At 34.7% G+C, this 19,022-nt stretch overlaps 2 protein-coding genes and 1 long non-coding RNA gene across 3 annotated transcripts in view; 1 reads left to right on the top strand and 2 right to left on the bottom strand.

Annotated features, from left to right (window-relative positions):
- The window catches only part of LOC150105515 (uncharacterized), a 227,578-nt gene that overhangs the window by 114,876 nt on the left and 93,680 nt on the right, over positions 1-19,022 (bottom strand). The gene's annotated exons all lie outside the window — the stretch shown is intronic.
- The window catches only part of LOC150105516 (dual oxidase maturation factor 2-like), a 62,290-nt gene that overhangs the window by 11,047 nt on the left and 32,221 nt on the right, over positions 1-19,022 (top strand). Inside the window, exon 2 of the mRNA XM_090394864.1 lies at positions 15,991-16,184. Coding sequence (XP_090250990.1) covers positions 16,017-16,184 — 168 coding nt within the window. The 5' untranslated portion in view covers positions 15,991-16,016. The remainder of the gene's footprint in view (positions 1-15,990; positions 16,185-19,022) is intronic.
- On the bottom strand, positions 4,329-5,425 carry LOC150105517 (26S proteasome regulatory subunit 10B-like). The gene is given in 3 exon segments (XM_090393906.1): positions 4,329-4,548; positions 4,551-4,705; positions 4,708-5,425. Coding segments are annotated over 3 exon segments (1,047 nt in total). The 3' UTR covers positions 4,329-4,374.

Raw genomic sequence — 19,022 nt, forward strand, 5'->3', positions numbered from 1 at the left:
ATCGCCTCCGTATTCGCTTAAGTCATTCTCAAAAGTGCAAAGAAATGAAAACCGACTAATTGTACACAGCGAAAAATCTTGACGAGCCTTGGAACTTTTATTCACGCAATACTATGTTCCATCTGGATGGGCACAAACTAGTCTTAAACGTACCTACTTACATTGTTTGTTTAATAGCACATTCCTACTTAACTGAAAAGAGAACCTTCAGTTAGAATACTATTACTTGCTTTGATGATTTTAGTTATTTTTTTATTCATCCTGTTTGTTGTTTTAAGTATATGCTCTAAGCACAAGCAGCACTGGTAGTTTAAGAACACGTAATAACACTACCTCGCGAATAATATCTTAGCATTGTATTTCTTTGTTCAATATCTCTGCAACTTTATTTCGCGATTTTTTACATCATTTTTCGACAAAATTTATTTTTCAATATATATATATATATATATATATATATATATATATATATATATTTCAATTTCTCCCGGAAACTGTTTTTTCATCCCGCATACAGACAAATCGGCCCTTCAGAACACACGCAATTTACAGACAAAAAAATACTAGTTGTGGTGGGCGGTTGATGGAGATGATTCGTAGTAGAGGTTCGGTGTAGTTGAGACAGTTGTAGGTGTCCTCCCGCGATGAGTCTTCGGACTCCTTGGAGGTGTCAGGAATAATAATAATAATATTGACTCTTGGCTCTCCAGCCAAGAGGTTGCGGGTTCGAATCCCGTCATGGGTATGGATGGATGTTTGCGATTTGTGAAAATAGTGGTGGTGGTGGTCGGCGCTGGTGTAGATGAAGGTAGTTGCGGTTAGTGGAGACAGAGTTGTAGAGCAGGTGCCCTCCCTCGATGAGTCTTTGGACTTCCTGGAGGTGTGATGTAATAATAACAACAACACACATCATACTGATAAAGGAGAGCTTGAAATATTTCGATTCGGTTGTACTAATGAGCTATGACCTTTTTCCTGACAACAAACGACTGAAATGAAAGCAGCCAAAAAAAAAAAAAAAAAGGTATTACATAAGGCAAATATAAAAACGTATTTCAGTAAATCGTGTAGCGCTATTATAGTATCCTGTACATTCCTTAACGGTACATATCAGGAATTTGTTATTTCAATAAGTGAAGGGAGAGTAGGTTATGCTTAAAGGATTTTTTTTTTAATCCCCTTTTCCTCCTCACAGCTCAAACCACTATCCCCACCCCCTCACCCTCTTTCATCTCATCGAAACGTATAAAATCAGCCTGGCCTTCAAATTTTCCAGAAACATTTGTTTCTCTAAACACAGGTCAGTACATACAATATATACTCACACTACCATATTTTGAAATCAGAATGGATTATATTGACAATATGATTTATATTTATATTCTTTTACATTTTTTAAACTTAAAAAAATTTTTAATCTTAAGTTTTTAGGTTCTGAAAAAAATGTAACATGTTCAAAAACAGTATTCAGTTTGTAACGGAATCATTTTAGATACCCCCCTTTCTACCTTGATACGATTTCCCCAGTGAGTATGACTTCATTTAAGGATAATCTTTCATAATATATATATATATATATATATATATATATATATATATATATATATATATATATATATCTCTTTAATTTCCATATGTCAAATGGTTTTTACTATTTTAAATAAGCGTTTCCTATTGGCTTTCTTGGGAAGTGGGTTAGCTTTACAGAGAGTTGCTCTAGTACTTCACTCTATTTGAAACCTCGTGTGGAAGGAATTGTCAATTATTAACAATAAATTCTCTGTATGTAAATAAAAATACCAAGTGATAAAAATCGGACTTGCCTGTTCAATTAAAGTAAAAGCTATGGATGTTTTTTGGAGTGTTTTCAAGGGAACAGTGCATATTAATTAACTTTGTCATATCTGTCTGTATATCCGCACGAGAGAACGGAGTTTGAATGAACCTTAAAAACGCCTTGAAAAATACTGAACAATTTTCAGTTTTTTTGTTAAACTCCGACAACACGAAGACTAAATTTTACTGCTCCGGTGATGCATGTAATGGAGTAAGATTTTAATCGAATGGATAGGAAACTATCCATTCTCATTTAAGATACGTTATGTAATGAGTTAATAAACAAAAAGGCAAAAAAAGATTAATTCGAAATTCCATTCACTGGACGCAAATTAGTTTCCTAATACGGAAACCTTAGAAGCAAAAACAATTTCAGATACGATGTTTTTATATTATTAATTTGAAAATTCATTTTAATTTATTACTTGGTGAACTTTATAGTTCCTTGCTGGAGTTCTGTTCCTTTAGATTTTCATTTTTTCACTGAAACTGGTAATACGTATGGGAAATAGCAGGTACGAAATTTGGATCAAATTGGTATAGTTGCTTATGTGATTAATCTTCGTGGATTAAGGCCGTAGAGGTACTATTCTACTACATAAATTTCAGGATCATGACAAAAATAAATAAATAAAACTCCCGGAAATGATAGTTAGGAGTCATGATACAATACAATCCGCAATAGTTGACATATTCCACTCCCGTTTTTTTTTTTTAAACATATTCTCCGAAACAAATTACGTTTATCAGTCATGCACAGGTGTAGCCACCTGGGCATACCATACATTACGACTGTCACTTAAAATATTCCAAAATTAAGTTATATAACAAACGTGGCTGTTGCACCTCACCTACCAGAAAAGAGACCGGGTTTAAGATTGTTACTGAGAAAATGCTTTACATGGGAAAAATTATAAGATCTGAAATTAAGAAGAATTAAACAATTAAGGACGTATTCTAGAATAAAAAAAAGACCGAACTTCCATTCGCTACAAATCAGTTCAACACACCATGTGGCAAGATTTGATCTCAATATCATACTTGTGTAAAAACAGCAAAGAATATTTTAATTTTTGTGGCCATTTTAATTTGTACGCGTCGGTCCTTTGTGTCATTACTGTACCGAAGATGACATATACATTATTAGATTACATTTTTGACAGCCAATACTGACGATGCATGACGAAAGACTGTTAATACTCAATCAAGCGACTCGTTTCGCCTATTCTGTTCTGAACTTAATTATCTGGTCATAAGTCTTTCAATATAGTGGATCGCAGTACGATTACCTTATTATTGCATTGTGCAATTCTAAGATGACAACATAAATACTGTGAAACCCCATGTACAATCTTAGTCACACTCCGACAAAATGCGTTATAATTGCAGACATCAGTCTCTTTTAAACAGCGGAAGCTTGAATTTTGATACAGTTTGACGAAGTTCTTTATTCATGTATGATTTTAAACTTTATTTTAATTTCTCAAATCTCCTTTAATAAAGATTGCGACTTTTAGATTTTAAGTAAAATCTAAAATGGGATTTTCATATAAATAAATCTCATGATAAGAAAGGACCAGAAATGGTTAAATGTACGAGTACTTGCTTACTTTATTATTTGGTTCTATGTATGTGTATTCAAAAACACCCATATAAATTTATCATATCAAGTTATAAATAAACATATGCAACACACGCCATAAGTTAAACTAGAAACTGGAAGAAAGTTTGTTTGCTCATATTCATGTATTGGTTTTCAAATTTATGCAGCTGCATTCAATATTAGACTAGCGAAGATTGCTGTTCACGAGTTCTGTGATTAATATACAGTGAAGAACTATATATTAGTCAGTTTCGTGTTATTATTTAAGTGCGAGAGACTAGGACCTAATGAAAACCTCTGAAAAGTCTTTTGCGAAAGTACAATGGTAATTCCAAACTTAAACCTCCAGAAAAAAGTAAAATACGCTTATGGTATTGATTGGTAAGCACGTAAATGCAATTTCGGACACAACTTAGTAAATTTTCGCAATTTTCTGATAAGTATTTTTAGCATCTGATGACAAATGGTTGGTTGAAGTGGCGCCATCTATTTGCAACCATTGTTATTAATACTTGATTTTCTTGTAAACAATGTTTTTTGAATCATTGGCGCTTGTCATATTCATATATAAGTAATCAAATGTTTCAGTTATATTCAACTCTCATCAATTTAATATCTTTACTTCCCGATACTTTCCTTCCTTTCGGGATTTGCAAAAGCCATTTTATTTTAATAGTGTAATCCGAAAAACAACTGAAAATACTGGAGCCTGTTTTTAAGTATTTTAGATACGCATTAAAAAAAAAATGCCTACAATGAAAAAGTCCACATTAAAATTAATATGACAAATGCAATCTTGGCTTTTACCAGGAATGGTTCTCAATATCACATCGTAATAGAAAGACCATATTTATAGAACGGGACATCGGTTTTACTATGCCAACGTCACTTTTTTTTTTTTACAAATGAAATTTATTTTAATTGATTCATATAAATTATACAGGCTTATAATCCAGTTTTGATTCTAACTTCTTGTTATCTGCAACCTTGCGTACAGCTTTCATTAAATTTTTCTCAAAATACTCACGATCAGCACGAATAGCAAACATCCCAGCTTCAGTGCAAACATTACGTAGATCAGCACCATCAGTCAAACCATCAGAAAGTTTTTGACTATTCCTTCTCAATCAACATCCCCATGCTTGGTTATTGGAGCTGCATGGATTTTTAGAATCTCTAAACGTGCCTGTTCATTAGGGAGGGGAATTTCAATTTTTCTGTCAAGTCTGCCTGGCCTTAAAAGTGCAGGATCAAGGGTATCTGGCCATAGGAACACTCCATAAGTGTTCTCTGTATTTCTCTATCTGCTGAAGTTCCTTCTGAAAATCGGCGGCCACCAATAGCATCTATTTCATCCATGAAAATTACACATGGTTGATGGTCTCTTGCATAATTAAACATTTCTCTAATAAGACGTGCACTTTCTCCTTTATACTTATCTACTATAGCACTTGATACTACCTTTAAAAAATTAGCCTCAATCTGACTAGCAACAGCTCGTGCAAGAAGAGTTTTTCCTGTTCCTGGTGGTCCATATAACAGGCATCCTTTAGGTGGAGTAATTCCAACTCTTTGAAATAATTCAGGATTTAGTAAAGGCAGTTCAATTACCTCTCTTAGCTCACGTATTTGTTCACTAAGTCCACCTATCATTGAATATGAAATATTTCCTGGATCTTCATGAGACATGTTATACACAAGTGGATCTACTTCACGTGGTAAGTATCTCATTATTGTTAATGTAGTCATGTCCAGTGCTACACGAGTACCCGACTTCAATTTGGTTTTATCCAGTTGACGACGACATCCAACAACATAACGTGGGCCATTAGTTGCTTTGACAATAAACTTTTCTTCAGTTAGTTGCTTCAAAACTTCCCCAACAATCTGTCCAACGCTTTGCAATGCTTTGAGATCATTTTCAGATTTTTCATACTGCTTATTTAATTCCTTCAGCTGTTCTCGCATCATGCTGTGAATTCCCATTTCTGAAACTTACATATAAGTAATCCTCATCTTCATCACACCTTGGTTTTAGGTGCTTCTTGAACTAACCTTGTTATTGATAAAAATGATTCCTATTTGATGGTATCTAGATGACAAGCCTGTGTTCTCTTTAACATTCTTACAATAAATTCAGCAGAAATCAATAAAAACAACAACACCTAAAGTTGACTATGCTAGTGTTACACTAGAAAAATACGAGCCATAAGTTTAATAGTTTTTTTTTAATTTTTTTTAAAAGTCAGCCAATGAAATCATCTTGGTTCCAATAATTCCAAATTTTTCTTCTTAATAAAATATCAGATATCGAAAATAACTATCACAAACAGCTGCAGGGGGGGGGGGAGAATTCAAATGTAATACGCAGAAGAGCCAGAGATGGTAGAAACCTAATAAACAGAATCGTTTTTACTAGAAAAAACTTCTTGCTAGGCATGACAATAGCTCACACTGCAAATCAACTTTACATGAACCAATCATCTAACGTTTTATTCGTCTATAGCAGAAAATTTCAGACTTTGTTACCAAACATCCTTTTTATATATTATAAATGAGATGATCCTTTTTAAGAAACTTTCAATCTCTCATTATTTCTATACGCATACTTACTAAAATACCAGATTTCTTGACATGTGTACGTAAATACATATTAAAAAATGCATGCAATGCTATGACACAGCAATAATTTGATTATTATTGAAGTTAATATCATGCAACTAATATTATCCTAAATTCCATCAAATCAGAGAGAAATATAACTAACTTTCTTTCAATCGGCTTTCAATTTCTTTGTGTTCTAACAGCTTTTTTCTGTAATCTTGTAATGCTTTATCCTTGGCTGGATCGGCGGGCACAACATTCGCCATGTTTGCTAAATGCCAACGTCACTCTATCACACACTAAGCAAAATATACCAGGAAATTTATAAGTACCAGAAGAAAATCTAACACTTACTTCATGCTGCCAATATACAGAGAACAGCAGACAGATATTCAAATTTAATCTTCTCGCATGTGTTTGTCGAGATCTAACATTGAAAGGGCAACATACTTTACACGGGACTTTCTTAAGCATTTTTAACTTATTAGAATATTTTTGCGATTCATCTGGAACTAATATCAACTACTGCCAAATAAATAGGCGTTCAGAACGATATTCGTACCATTACAACAAAGGTTTGTACGTTTCGGATTTTATCCAAGTTCGGTAAGACGCAACGAACTACAAATTCAAACGGGGTGTGTAGGAAGAGAGGGGGTTATTAAACCGAGTGTAGAGTTTATAATGAAATTTTTACAGGAGATAAAAGCAGTCATATAGTTAATTGACAAACAAGAAGAGTTCATTTAAAATCTAGTAGTACTGAGAAAAATCCCATTTGACTTATCTACCTCGTGCTAAGCTCAGTGTGCTCCCCCTAACCTTCTTATAAATGACATGTACGATAACCGATAAAGAGGAGAGAACTACGGCAGGGATGATGAGTTTATGGAATTCATCGGAAGAGACTAGTAAAGTTAAAATAAATAGTGTCGTAAGATTTTATTTTTTTAATTAACTTGTGTGGTACAGAATTTAAGAGATAAGGAGACGCATCCTTCAAAAATTTTAGAAGAGATAGATCCACATTCAAGAATACTTTCTATCACAGAAAAACACGAAATAGATTTTTTGCTGTACAACTAGGTAAGTCTAACAAACTTTGATTTATTTTTCAGTTGCAAACAATGCTGTTAGGTGCATGTTGCTGGATTTAGTAATAAAGTAGCAGTCAGAAATATTTTTGCGGTTATAAATACAGTATACTCTTATAAAAAGCAGGACTGGCTGAAGGATTTTGATAAAGTCTGAATATGAAATTTACCGAATAATTTCATATGCGGTAAATATGAAATTATTTACCGAAGTTTATTTACATTTCTTTTATTTAAACAAGGAATTTACTTTGGACAATTTTACCGCATAAATATTATCCTATTTATATTAAGAAATCATTGTAGGCCAACAGATATTGCTAAACTATTGCAAGACAGAACTGAATAGAAATTTAGGTTAATAAATTCACTGCGCATCCGTAAACAACAATCTTTGGTTTTGCAGAGTTTTGAATTGATTGAATTTTGAATTCAATTCAGAGGTGATTTCCGTATTTTCTTGGATCTCGACATGTATTATTATTATTATTATTTTGGTGCAGAGGAAGAGAAGAATTACTCCCCTATGCAATGGATTCCCATTTTAATCAGTGTGTGTGTGTATACACTACTACTACTACTCCTTGGCATTACAGTCCATTTATGACCTGGGCCTGTCTCAGGATAGCCTTATATCCTTCACGATTCTGTGTCTTACTCCTCCAGTTCTTTACTCTCATTTTCTTTAAATCATCCTCCACATCGTCATGCCATCTCCTTTTGGTCGTCCTCTGGACCTAGATCCACCTGGTCCAGACATGAAGACCTTTTTTACGGCTCTATCATCTCCCATTCGCTGAACATGTCCTAGCCATCTCAGTCTTCTCACCTTTTATTTCAGTAATAATATCCACTTCATTGAATTTCTCCATTATTTCTTTGTTATTCCTCACTCTCCAAAGTCCATTTTCATTAATTGGGCCAAAGATCTTTCTTAATACCTTTCGTTCCCATATTTATAATTAGTTTTGATCTCTCTGGATCATTGTCCATGCTTCGCAGCCGTACAAAAGCACAGGTTTGAGGATTACTTTATATAGCTGGATTTTATTTTTTATCGAAATCAAATTCGATTTTAATAGTGGCTGAATACTATAATAAACTCTATTTGCAGCAGCTATTCTATAGATAATTTCAACTGACATATCATTACTTTCTGTTATTATTGAACCCAAATATTTGAACTGCTGGACTCGTTCAAAGGTTTCGTCATCTACTGTGAAACTTTGGCTGTTTCCCAAGTTTTGTTTATCTCTGGCAACAATTAAGTATTTTGTTTTAGTTTCGTTTGTTTGTAGTCCCATTTTCCTTGCCTCCTCTCTCTCATTTGTCTATAACCTTCTCTAAGGCTTCTCTCAGTCCTTGCAATACAGTCCACATCATCCGCAAAAGCCAAAAGCTGTAGACTTCTATTCATAATAGTTCCACCTCTGTTTATAATTACATTTCGTATTACTCTTTCAAGGCACAGGTTGAAAAGCATAGTTGATAGTTGATCTCCTTGTCGTAATCCTTTGGTAATCCTGAACTCAGGTGTGAGTTCGCCCTGTATTTGCACTCTACCCATGGTATTTCTGAGTGTCATTTTAACTAATCTTAGCAGTTTAGGTGGAATTTGGAATTCCTTCATGACTTTAAATAGCTTATCTCTATCGATGTTATCATAGGCTTGTTTAAAGTCCACAAACAAATGGTGCAGATTGATATTGAACTCGTAGCATTTCTCCATTATAGTTCGTACTGTAAAAATCTGGTCTGTTGTTGATCTATCATACCTAAAGCCACATTGGTAGTCGCCCAGCGTTTTTTCTATAAAGGGTTCCAATCTAGTTTCCAGTACCCTTGCAAATATTTTGTAAATTACTGCTAACAGTGATATTCCTCTATAATTTTGGCACAGAGACTTGTCATTTTTCTTATGTATAGGAACGATAATAGCAGTGTACCATTCAGTAGGCATAGATTCAGTTTCCCATACCTCTGACAAGCACTTATGTATTTTGATTAATAGTGATTGCCCACCGTATTTTAATAGCTCAACTGGTATTCCATCTTCACCAGGTGCTTTATTATTTTTCATTCTCTTTAGGGTTAATTCCACCTCATTTAATTCTGGTGATTCCTCTGTCTCAGCTTTTCCCATACTTCCCAGGGGTTCGTTAAACTCGTCTTCTTCTGGAACGTCATTTTCCAAGCTTGTTTTGTCCTGAAGAAGATCTTCAAAATATTCTGCCCACTTTCTCAAAATGTCCTCCTTTCCACTGAGCAAGTTTCCCTCATGGTCTCTGCAGAAAGTTGTTCTGGGTTGAAATCCGCCTTTAATTTCCTTTATCTTATTATACATTTTCTTAATTTGTCCTGTATTCTTCAAAATCTCAATTTCATTTAGCCTTGCCTTTTCCCATTCACGTTTCTTTCTTCTACAAATCTTTTTGGCTTGTTTTCGTTTTCTCTATATTTATTCTCATTTGCTCGAGTTTTTCGTCCAAGCATCTTTAGACGAGCTGTATTTCTGTCTTCAACACATTTTCTACATTCCAAATCATACCATTCATTTCTTTTATGATTGTTTCTGAATCCCAGGACTTCTTCAGCCACTTTAGAAATTTTATTCTTGATCCATTCCCATTTTTTATCTATAGTCATATTATTTATATGTTCATCCTCATTTATTTCTTCTCTCAATCGTTCAATATATTTTTGTCTGATTTTTCCGTCTTTTAATTTTTGGATGTCATATCTTGGTGTTCTCTTTCCTCTACCTACTTTATTAATTTTTATCCTTTGTTTGTATTTAATTCTTAACAAGTAATGATCCGTATCACAATCCGCTCCTCTAAAACTTCTTACATCAATGATATCTGTCGCATGTCGTCTATCAATCATCACATGATCTATCTGATTTTCCGTTATTCCATCTGCCGATCTCCAGGTAACTTTATGTACTCTTTTATGGGAAAACAGGTTGTACATATGATCATATTTTTGCTACTTGCAAAATCAATTAGTCTCGTGCCATTTTCATTACTTTTTTCGTATGCTCTTCCAATTGTTGGTCAGAAGGTCTCTTCCTTTTCAATTTTGGCATTCATGTCTCCTAGAATCATTTTTACATCATGTTTCGGTGCCTAATCATGTATCTTCTCCAATAATTCATCTTGTCTTCTTCACAAGAGTCCTCAGTTGATGCGTGTGCACATATAAGTGAAATATTGAATATCTTAAACTTTATTCTCAGTACACAAAGTCGTTCATTAGCTGGTCTAAAATCAAGAACCAAGTGTTTCTATTTTTTATTAACCAAAAATGCGGTGCCAAAAGCTTTTTGATCTCCTCCACTGTAATAAATAGTATGTGTTCTGGTATCAAATATGCCACTTCCTTTCCATCTCACCTCCTGCAATGCTGTTATCTGCACTCTATATCTCTGTAGTTCCTCACACACTCTCTTCAATGTTCCTGGTCTGTTCAGGCTCAAGACATTCCAGCTTCCAAACCAATATTCATAATCCTTTTTCTGTTGTCCAAGTTGTTCCGCGAAGTCCGTCTGGCTAATTTTCCTTTTGATTTTCTTAACAAATGAGTTTTTACAGGACATGGTTGTTAGCCCTGCGCCCAACCTTCCAAGAAGGAACCCGGCTATGCCCCCGGGGTACTGGGTACCCATTTTAGTCGCTTTTACGACATGCATGGGCTACATTGGGACTATTCTTTAACCCTGGTTAAAGAATAGTCCCAATTCACCAAACGGGGTTGTGTATACACTACCAGCTGGTAATAAAATAGTGACTGTCACCCCTTATGACGGAATATTCCCCGTGAAGCAAGTATAGTCTCTTCTGATTACTATATATCTCGTAATTGATGTTTCTTTCCTCCTTAAAATTAAAAAAAAAAAGTTTGAGGTTCAGAGAAGTAGGACTCCGTCGGGGTTTGTAATATGGTGATATGTCAGTTTGAAGGATTCGAATTAACAAGTGTAATCACATCGTTCATTCTAATTTATTGTAACCGGATAGTTAAAAAGTTAAAAGACGTCCAGTCTCTATCATTATGGAAAATAAATGATGTACGGAATTGATCAATTTCATACCATTTACCGCTATCAGTTACTTCACTTCGTTTTAACAAGTGTAATATTTAAGTCTGCAAGTGGATGAATGCATGTGTTTCATCCACTCATCTCAATGCATAATCACAGGTCAACTTTACTTCTGGATATAACTTATAAGTTGACTAACTTCTGGGGTATCTGTTTAATCAAACGTAAATGAAGTTTGCTTTCACAGCGCTAGGTTACCCCGAAGAAAGACCGTTATAAGTTCGATTCTAGTCACTGTTGTTTTTTCTAGTCAAGTTGTCTAGTTTTCTTTCTTCAAAAGGTTAGAGTTAAACGAGTTCTCCCTTCGAAAAATAATAGGCGTTAGAGGATTTTGTTACTTCTAAAATTTATATAAAGTTTGAATGTTAATATTTTCATTTTATAACAAAAGAAAAACTCGTTCTAGAAGAACTCCAACGCTATCTATGGCAGAGAACTCTTACTCATTCACACGTAATCAGAAATAAGTGAAAGTAGACACAAGGAGCTATATTTTCCGTACGAGTAAACTGCTAAATATAAGTAAAACACATGAACCTCCTTTTCTTCATTCCCCAAAGGAAATAGAAGGTACTTTTTTTAGTCCTAACATTTTGGAAATCAATGGGCAGCCAGTCTCCACCGATCAACGGTTTTTTTTCCCCCTCAACTATATGTGCTCGTATATTCGTGACAATTTTTACTCCCTCCTCTGGATGAAAAACTCTACTTTGCTTGTATTAAAGCCAACTCTGGAATCTGCTGACAAAATAAAATAAATGCGTGGGAAAAAGTTCTTCAAGTCGGTGACTGGAATATGTAACGGTTATTTTTCGAAGGGAGAAAAATAACCGATTTATTTTTTAATTTATTATTTATTTAGCGGCTGTGTGTGTTGCGAGTGAGAGCTGTGACAGCATTGAGTTAAAATATTTCATACTTATTTGTGACAAAAAAATCTTAATTTTTACTTCCTTTTACCTATCCCATGCTATTCAAATAATCACGAATGTATAGACGACTAGGAACTTCTGCAGCTGACTTTTCTTAAGTGACGATACTGGTTTGTCTCAGTTCCTAATATTCCAAATCTTTAGAAATATTACATCATAACTACCGCATCCTTGACATAATTCCTCGTGGCTATTTGCATCCAAATAATAAAACTGCTTTCTTTTCTCCGAGAGAGAGAGAGAGAGAGAGAAACAGTACGATGCGGCTCAAGGGAACATTGGCCTCATTTACGACCACAAAGCAATCCAGAGTGGAGAGAGTGTTTCAGGAATTCTTTCAGCTGCACAATGTTGTGCAAGAACTAAATAAACAATAAACAAACAGGTATGGAAATTATCTTAGAGTATTTATAAAGTGCGTATCATATTTGATTTTCCTTGTGGTCTCGTCGCAGTTATTTTATGGTGTTAGCATTAAAGTCTTATTATTAATTATAACAGCAACGGCACTTACTACTATTATTAATATCCGACAATTAATATAAAAAAAATGTGGTCTCCGTCTACTTAAATCAGTCCAATCAAAGGGAGTCAGATGTTTATATATATATATATATATATATATATATATATATATATATATATATGTCATGAACAGAAACTGCAATAAAATAATATACAGTTGGAATACAGTAATTATGACTGAGTCCCTCAATCAACTTAGTAATTAATGTTAATTGCTTCTTTCGCATTCTCTAAATCTAAATCTTCAAAGTCAAAGGAAATTGCACTTCGGCCACCTATTTAATTGTCCGTATAACGAAGGAAATAAAACTTTATTCGTATGAGTCTTGCCCACGAAACGTTATTATTACGAGTAATTCGTTATTGCTAGCAATTTGTATTTATAATAGCAATATTAATTAACGTTATGCATTGTCTCCGTTCTCAGTACCTGTCCGGCCGACACATAAAATACGTAAACTGTTTTTTAAATAAAATTAAGTAGCGAGATGAGTACAATTCAGATTTCACTAAATTCATATGAGCAGCTTCCAATCCAATTTGATTAAAAGCATGTGTTCTATTGTTGAGGTGTAACTTTATCAGCCACCGTTGCGCTTTGAGAGGCAAAATGCAATCAAAAATAATCCGTTTCTTTGCACAGCTATGCAATCGTACAACATTTAGCGTAGTTTCATAAAATGAAGTTGTTGCTTAGTCGAATGGTTTATATCGGTGCAGTACTTTGCATTGCGCAACGACTTAGACTGAAGGATCATCAGTCTAAATTCGTAATTACAAGATGGCATTTAATTGGGAATTTTAGAATATGCTCTTAGCTATTCGTGGGTACTCTTCTGCCAGAATGGCCACCATAAGCGTGTAAAAATACGCGCAGCTGTTAACACCCATACACTTATCCATATTTTACCGAACCAACTTGTTTTTTTTTTTCTTCTTTCATTCCGTTTACTTCTTATTCTTTGAAAGAACTTTTAAAACTTTCAGCTGTTCAAGAAATATATAAAGATCTTACTCAAAGCACTAACTCAAAACGGCATTGATGTGTTATAGTTTCTACAACCTCTTGTGTATGTGGAGGATTATATCAATCCAAACAGACGAACAACAACAATGGGGGGGGGATAATTAACAGCAGACCCTTAAAAACATTTAATATGTACGTCTGCGAAGACTAGTCATCATCGTTAAATGGTCGGTTTACTCTTGGCGCAGGTTCAAAGTCATGATGTGCAGAACTAGTAAGTAGCTTTACCCGAAAACGAGGTCAAAGCTGACCAAAAATTAGACAAGATATAAGAAATTATGAATGTCATACCTGCCGCGATGAAATCGAAGAACATTGTATGCAAAATCACTTACGAAGCAAAACAAAGTTCGATCACTTTAATGAGCATTAAATTCATTTCAATTATTGGTTTGCTTACAAATAAGAAGTTTTGTTGTTTTTTCTGGATCTGTTAATGTAAGTGTTGTGCTAGTGTATTAATTAGTTGTCTAACGCGAATCTTGACTCGCTCGCTCACCGGAAAGCACGATTGTAACCGAAGTTCTGTAACGATGGAATCTGAGGAACGAATCCATTTATTAGTACTGCGAATACCATCTAAGAACAGGAAAATAGTTGTATACGCATAGTGGCAGCTTAGATAGGATAGTTACTACGAGTGTGTGTGTGTGTGTGTGTTATTAATAAACACTGTTGCCACACTCATTTTTTTTTTTTTATAACAGAGAAATGATATCCCAACACAAAATAAAAAAATGCATACTGGTGCAATGCAGCGCAGCTGTAGCAAGTACTGTTCCATGCTATGTAATAGCGCTACGTGTCTTCATTTGGAAAAAACTAATTTTAATAGGTCCTCTAACTAGAAATGTTCTCGTAATGAAAAACAGTACGCAAACTTTAATTTTTTTTTTTTCTTCCTCCCATCGAACAGACAAACTATCAAGAGAACATGCGCAATTAAGAATACAGTACACCAGTGTCACAGCCATTGTTGATTTGGCGTGATCTTAACAATTTGCATAATTTATTATGCAAATATTTTATTTATTATTTTTTTTTTTTAAAGTAGCATCTAAAGCAGACGTTTTGGTTAAGGGATAGAAGGCGTTTAATCAGAACTTTCTCGTCCATTACGAAGGGTAATCGGTTTTCACATTAAATTCTGTAATATATCAAATATCAACAATACTATTGTTGCGCTGCTAAATATTACAAGCAGTGATCCCGTTATGTGTGGGAGTGACAGGAGTATAACTGGTCTTCATAGACTTCGCCAACAAAAGAAATCACGTGAGATAAACTGAAGGACAACATAATTCCAAGAGTTATTTTGGAAATCCGTTTTTGCTTTATTTTTAGTATTAATGGCTAACGTTCAAGTATTTCTTTCCCCGATTCATTTTATGATCATGAGAGGAGGGGGAGGGGTAAATATTTGGGAGTGTTTCCTACGTTAACTGCAAAACTTAAGCTTTTTGATCGAAGAAAAAACACTGTTGATCTTCTAGAGGAAGACAGAAAATTAAAATGTTTTCTGATGAAATACGATAGACAGGTTAAATCACATTACACCCATAAACTAATCAATACAAATAAAATATGTTACGCTCAATATTACACGCAGGGCGAATGTTGAATGCTCTCTACGGAAAGCGACAGTGGCAACTCAGCTGTTAATGGCCGCTGGCTTAACAATGTAGGTTAGGAAATGCCGGGGCTGGTTTTCCAACTTGTAACCGGCTCGTTCAGCTGTAGTGACTACTAGCATTATTTCTTAGAGGTGGGGCAAGGAAGACAACATAAAAAAAACACTTAAGTTCAATGTGTTCTTTATGAAAGTTTTGGTTTCTTTTGGTAAAGTTGTACACAATACGCCTGCGCGTAAAAATACACCATCTGGGCATTTCTATGAGCTCAAGTTGAGACCAGAAAGAGCCGATTGGGCGAAGAATGTTTATTAAAGTCGCGGCCCTTGACCTGTTTCCTGTAATTTGATGGAAAAATTACCTTCAAATCCCGCCCAAAAGTGGGCCAGGTTTCTCCGACGAAGTTGACAACTTAACGGAGAGGCACATACGAGAGTATTTTTGCAGTCCTTTCGCTTTCGCTGTTCCACATTCTCTTCAGTCTGTCGTGCACGCGCGAGCACAGTAGGTTGCTGCGAAAATTTAACGGCATTTTGCATTCAGAAAAAAAGTGACCACATCTTCGGAAGCATTTAGCAAATACCACTTAAATCCACCTACAAGTTAACTTATTTTATCGTCTTTTTTTATGTGCAGTTCCCGAAGACTGAATATCGTGCAATATGCTGAAAGGATGGTTCGATGCTTTCCGTGACGACGGAGGACCTACTCTTTATAGTTTTTCCAACCGGACGCCTGTGATCGGAGATGTGCGGAATATACTCATTTATGTCACCTTTTCGACGCTGTTTTTGGCATTTCTCATTATTTTCCCAGGTATACGTCGAGAGGTAAGTTGAATCATTATGTTAACATTAATTATCATTATTAAGACAACATTCACGACCAAGTGTGGGAATTCAAACGTATTAAGATCTTCAACGAAAATTGGAGTACATAAAATTTACGTAGTTAGCGTGAAAAGAAAATCAGTTTCTTTTCTACCAGAACTTAGCTTATAGCATACATCGCCATTTTGTTTTAATAAAATGTACATATCTTTTCTCCCCTAAGGGTTAGGGTGGGAAATGTGGGCCACTAGGTAACGTGCTACACGAAGAACCTCCAGGAGACGCTTAGAAAAATTCACTAGTACTGTCACGCGCGACGAAAGAGAAATGAACACTGACAACTTGTCCATTCATTCAGTGAGCTCAATATTTGACAACAATGCTTCGACTTCAAGTATTATTTTTGTATACGCACGATTTTGTTGTATCAATTGTTCAAGGGGAAAAACAAAACTGAACGTCTGCCCTATTTGGATATTTTCAAGTCGATATATGCCATGACATGACTGTATGAAATGCAGCTAATTACCCCGGTGACCTACAGGACTTGAAGTATGTTTGTTTTAATATATAAACGCCGTTAACAGGTGTGGTTTTAGGTCTGTCAGCTACCTATTAATCATGTTTTTATAATACAAGTTACATATCAGACATGCCTTGAAGTGTCTTCGATTATTTGACACGTAAATCGATCACTGAAATCTGCGTTAGCAATCTCTCTCGTATCCAAGTATATGCTACAATATCGTGTCTGCTTAACGTTTATCATCCTGAAATATAACTCTTAAATGATCGAATAATGTTAGTTTTTTTCTGCGTTCGTAGCAGCAGTGACAAGCTTGCACCACGAGCTAACAAGATAGCTTGTCCAGAAATTTCTGACATTAAAAATAGATTATTAGGAACACAATACTTGAATTCAGAAACGAACGAATTATGTACCGGAGGGGAGGGGATGGAGAAATGAATGATGCAACAACACAGTGACGTCACAGGATTACTGTTTTCGTTTTATTATTCTGAGCGGTGCTAAGGGCAACATTTTATGTGTGAAGGAAATAATATTTAGAACGACATCACACCCTAATGGATCCCAAGAATTTTTTCTTTCAACAATTTTAATTTCATTTTATTAGACTCGGTACGTCAATCATTTTTAAAAACTTAACATCCACGATGTCTGAATAACGATATGAATAGGGTATATCTTATTTCTAACCACGACTGCATAATTACCGACGTCACAAACGGAATTTACAAAACGTAAATTCTGTCTGTGACGTCGGTAATTATGCAAAAACTTAACCCTTTAATTTTATGCAGTTATGAAGTTTATTTAAAGTGACTTGAATGAAGGACTCGAGCTCGGACAAGTGGACAGATGATGATGATAATAATAATAAATTCATGAAGAAATCTCATCTTAAAAACGTACTGGAACGCCATGCAGAAGTTTTTCTTAAAATGTCCATTATGTGAACACCTAAAATTACTTATAAACCTACCCGAATGATACTTTGAATACAACCCAAACAGCATAAATAACGAGCAGAACACTAAGCACATCATAACCATCAAGCATGTTAATGTAACACAAGCACGCTGCAATTATCAGTAGCCTTTAACTTAAAGCTATTATTATTTCACGAGCACACCAAAATTACCATTCTGCGACTTGTAACAGTCAGTTATGTATGCAAGGCCACGGGCTTAAGATGGTGTGATTTTTTTTTTTTTTTTTTTTTTTTTTTTTTTTTTTTTTTTTTTTTTTTTTACCTTTCATAATATAAACAAACATTTTGCTGGTATGAAGTCTGCTGTCACATGTCATGAATGCTAAGTATTGAAAAATGTGATTAGAATAAGAAATAAGTTTCAAAATTTAGTGCAAATGAATTTCAATTAGCATACATTGTAATTTTCAAATTTAAACACTAAACCTCATTCAATATATGAAATTGCTATTATAATGGCGGATGCATTTTGACACCGACGAAAATCCTTCCTTGATGAAATGTTGCACACAAGTAAACAATTTATTGTTAATTTATTTTCTCAATTGTTAGTCTGGATCAGGTGAAAGTGCCAACACCTATCTTGTTGGTATTTTTTTTTTTTTAACCGGTTCATAAAAGCCAGTTTTATTAATAAAGGGTCAGTAATGGTTTATCCCGTCAGTCAGACCAACTAAGTGAAAAACAAGTGCAATTAACAGACAGTACACTTGCATCGTAACTTGATGCTTCGGCCCCAATTAGAACTGCGCTGTTTTTTCGCTGATCAATGTTTCCGAGGTGCTGGGCACCCAGTAACCTTCTTCGTGTTGGGTTGAAAGACCTCGTTCGATAGTATGCGAAGAATCTTTTATGCAGCTGAGTTAGTCAGGGTTTTTCTCCAAAACAGACAAACCAATCAGAACATGGGAAATATTCACACATAATACCTTGGCCTCCCATTGTCCCCAAACTACTGCTGCCATAATTCGAAACATCATTCTTGAGTTGGAAATGACGTAGACAATCAGCTCTCTGCAAACAGAATGAAAGTGGATTTTTTATTGTTGATTCGGAGTACTTTTATATTTGGAAAAATAAAAATAAACCCATCTCCATATTATGCACAAATGACATTCCCTTTAGTCGTAGAATTAAGTATAATTGCTTGAATTGTATGGAAGGAAAAACGTTTCATGTTCCAAGGAAATCTGCATTAGATTAATTAATTTTCTGAAATCTTAGAAAAAAAATTTTAAACTTGCATTAACAGCTTTCAAGAAAAATTCAAGGAAGGCTGTAGCACATGCTTCCTGTTTATTCCTTCGGGATGTGAATCATCCAA

The sequence above is a fragment of the Typopeltis vanoorti genome, chromosome 6, assembly GCF_054136105.1.
Source record: "Typopeltis vanoorti isolate ZY-2024b chromosome 6, IOZ_Tvanoo_1.0, whole genome shotgun sequence".
Lineage (NCBI taxonomy): Eukaryota > Metazoa > Arthropoda > Arachnida > Uropygi > Thelyphonidae > Typopeltis > Typopeltis vanoorti.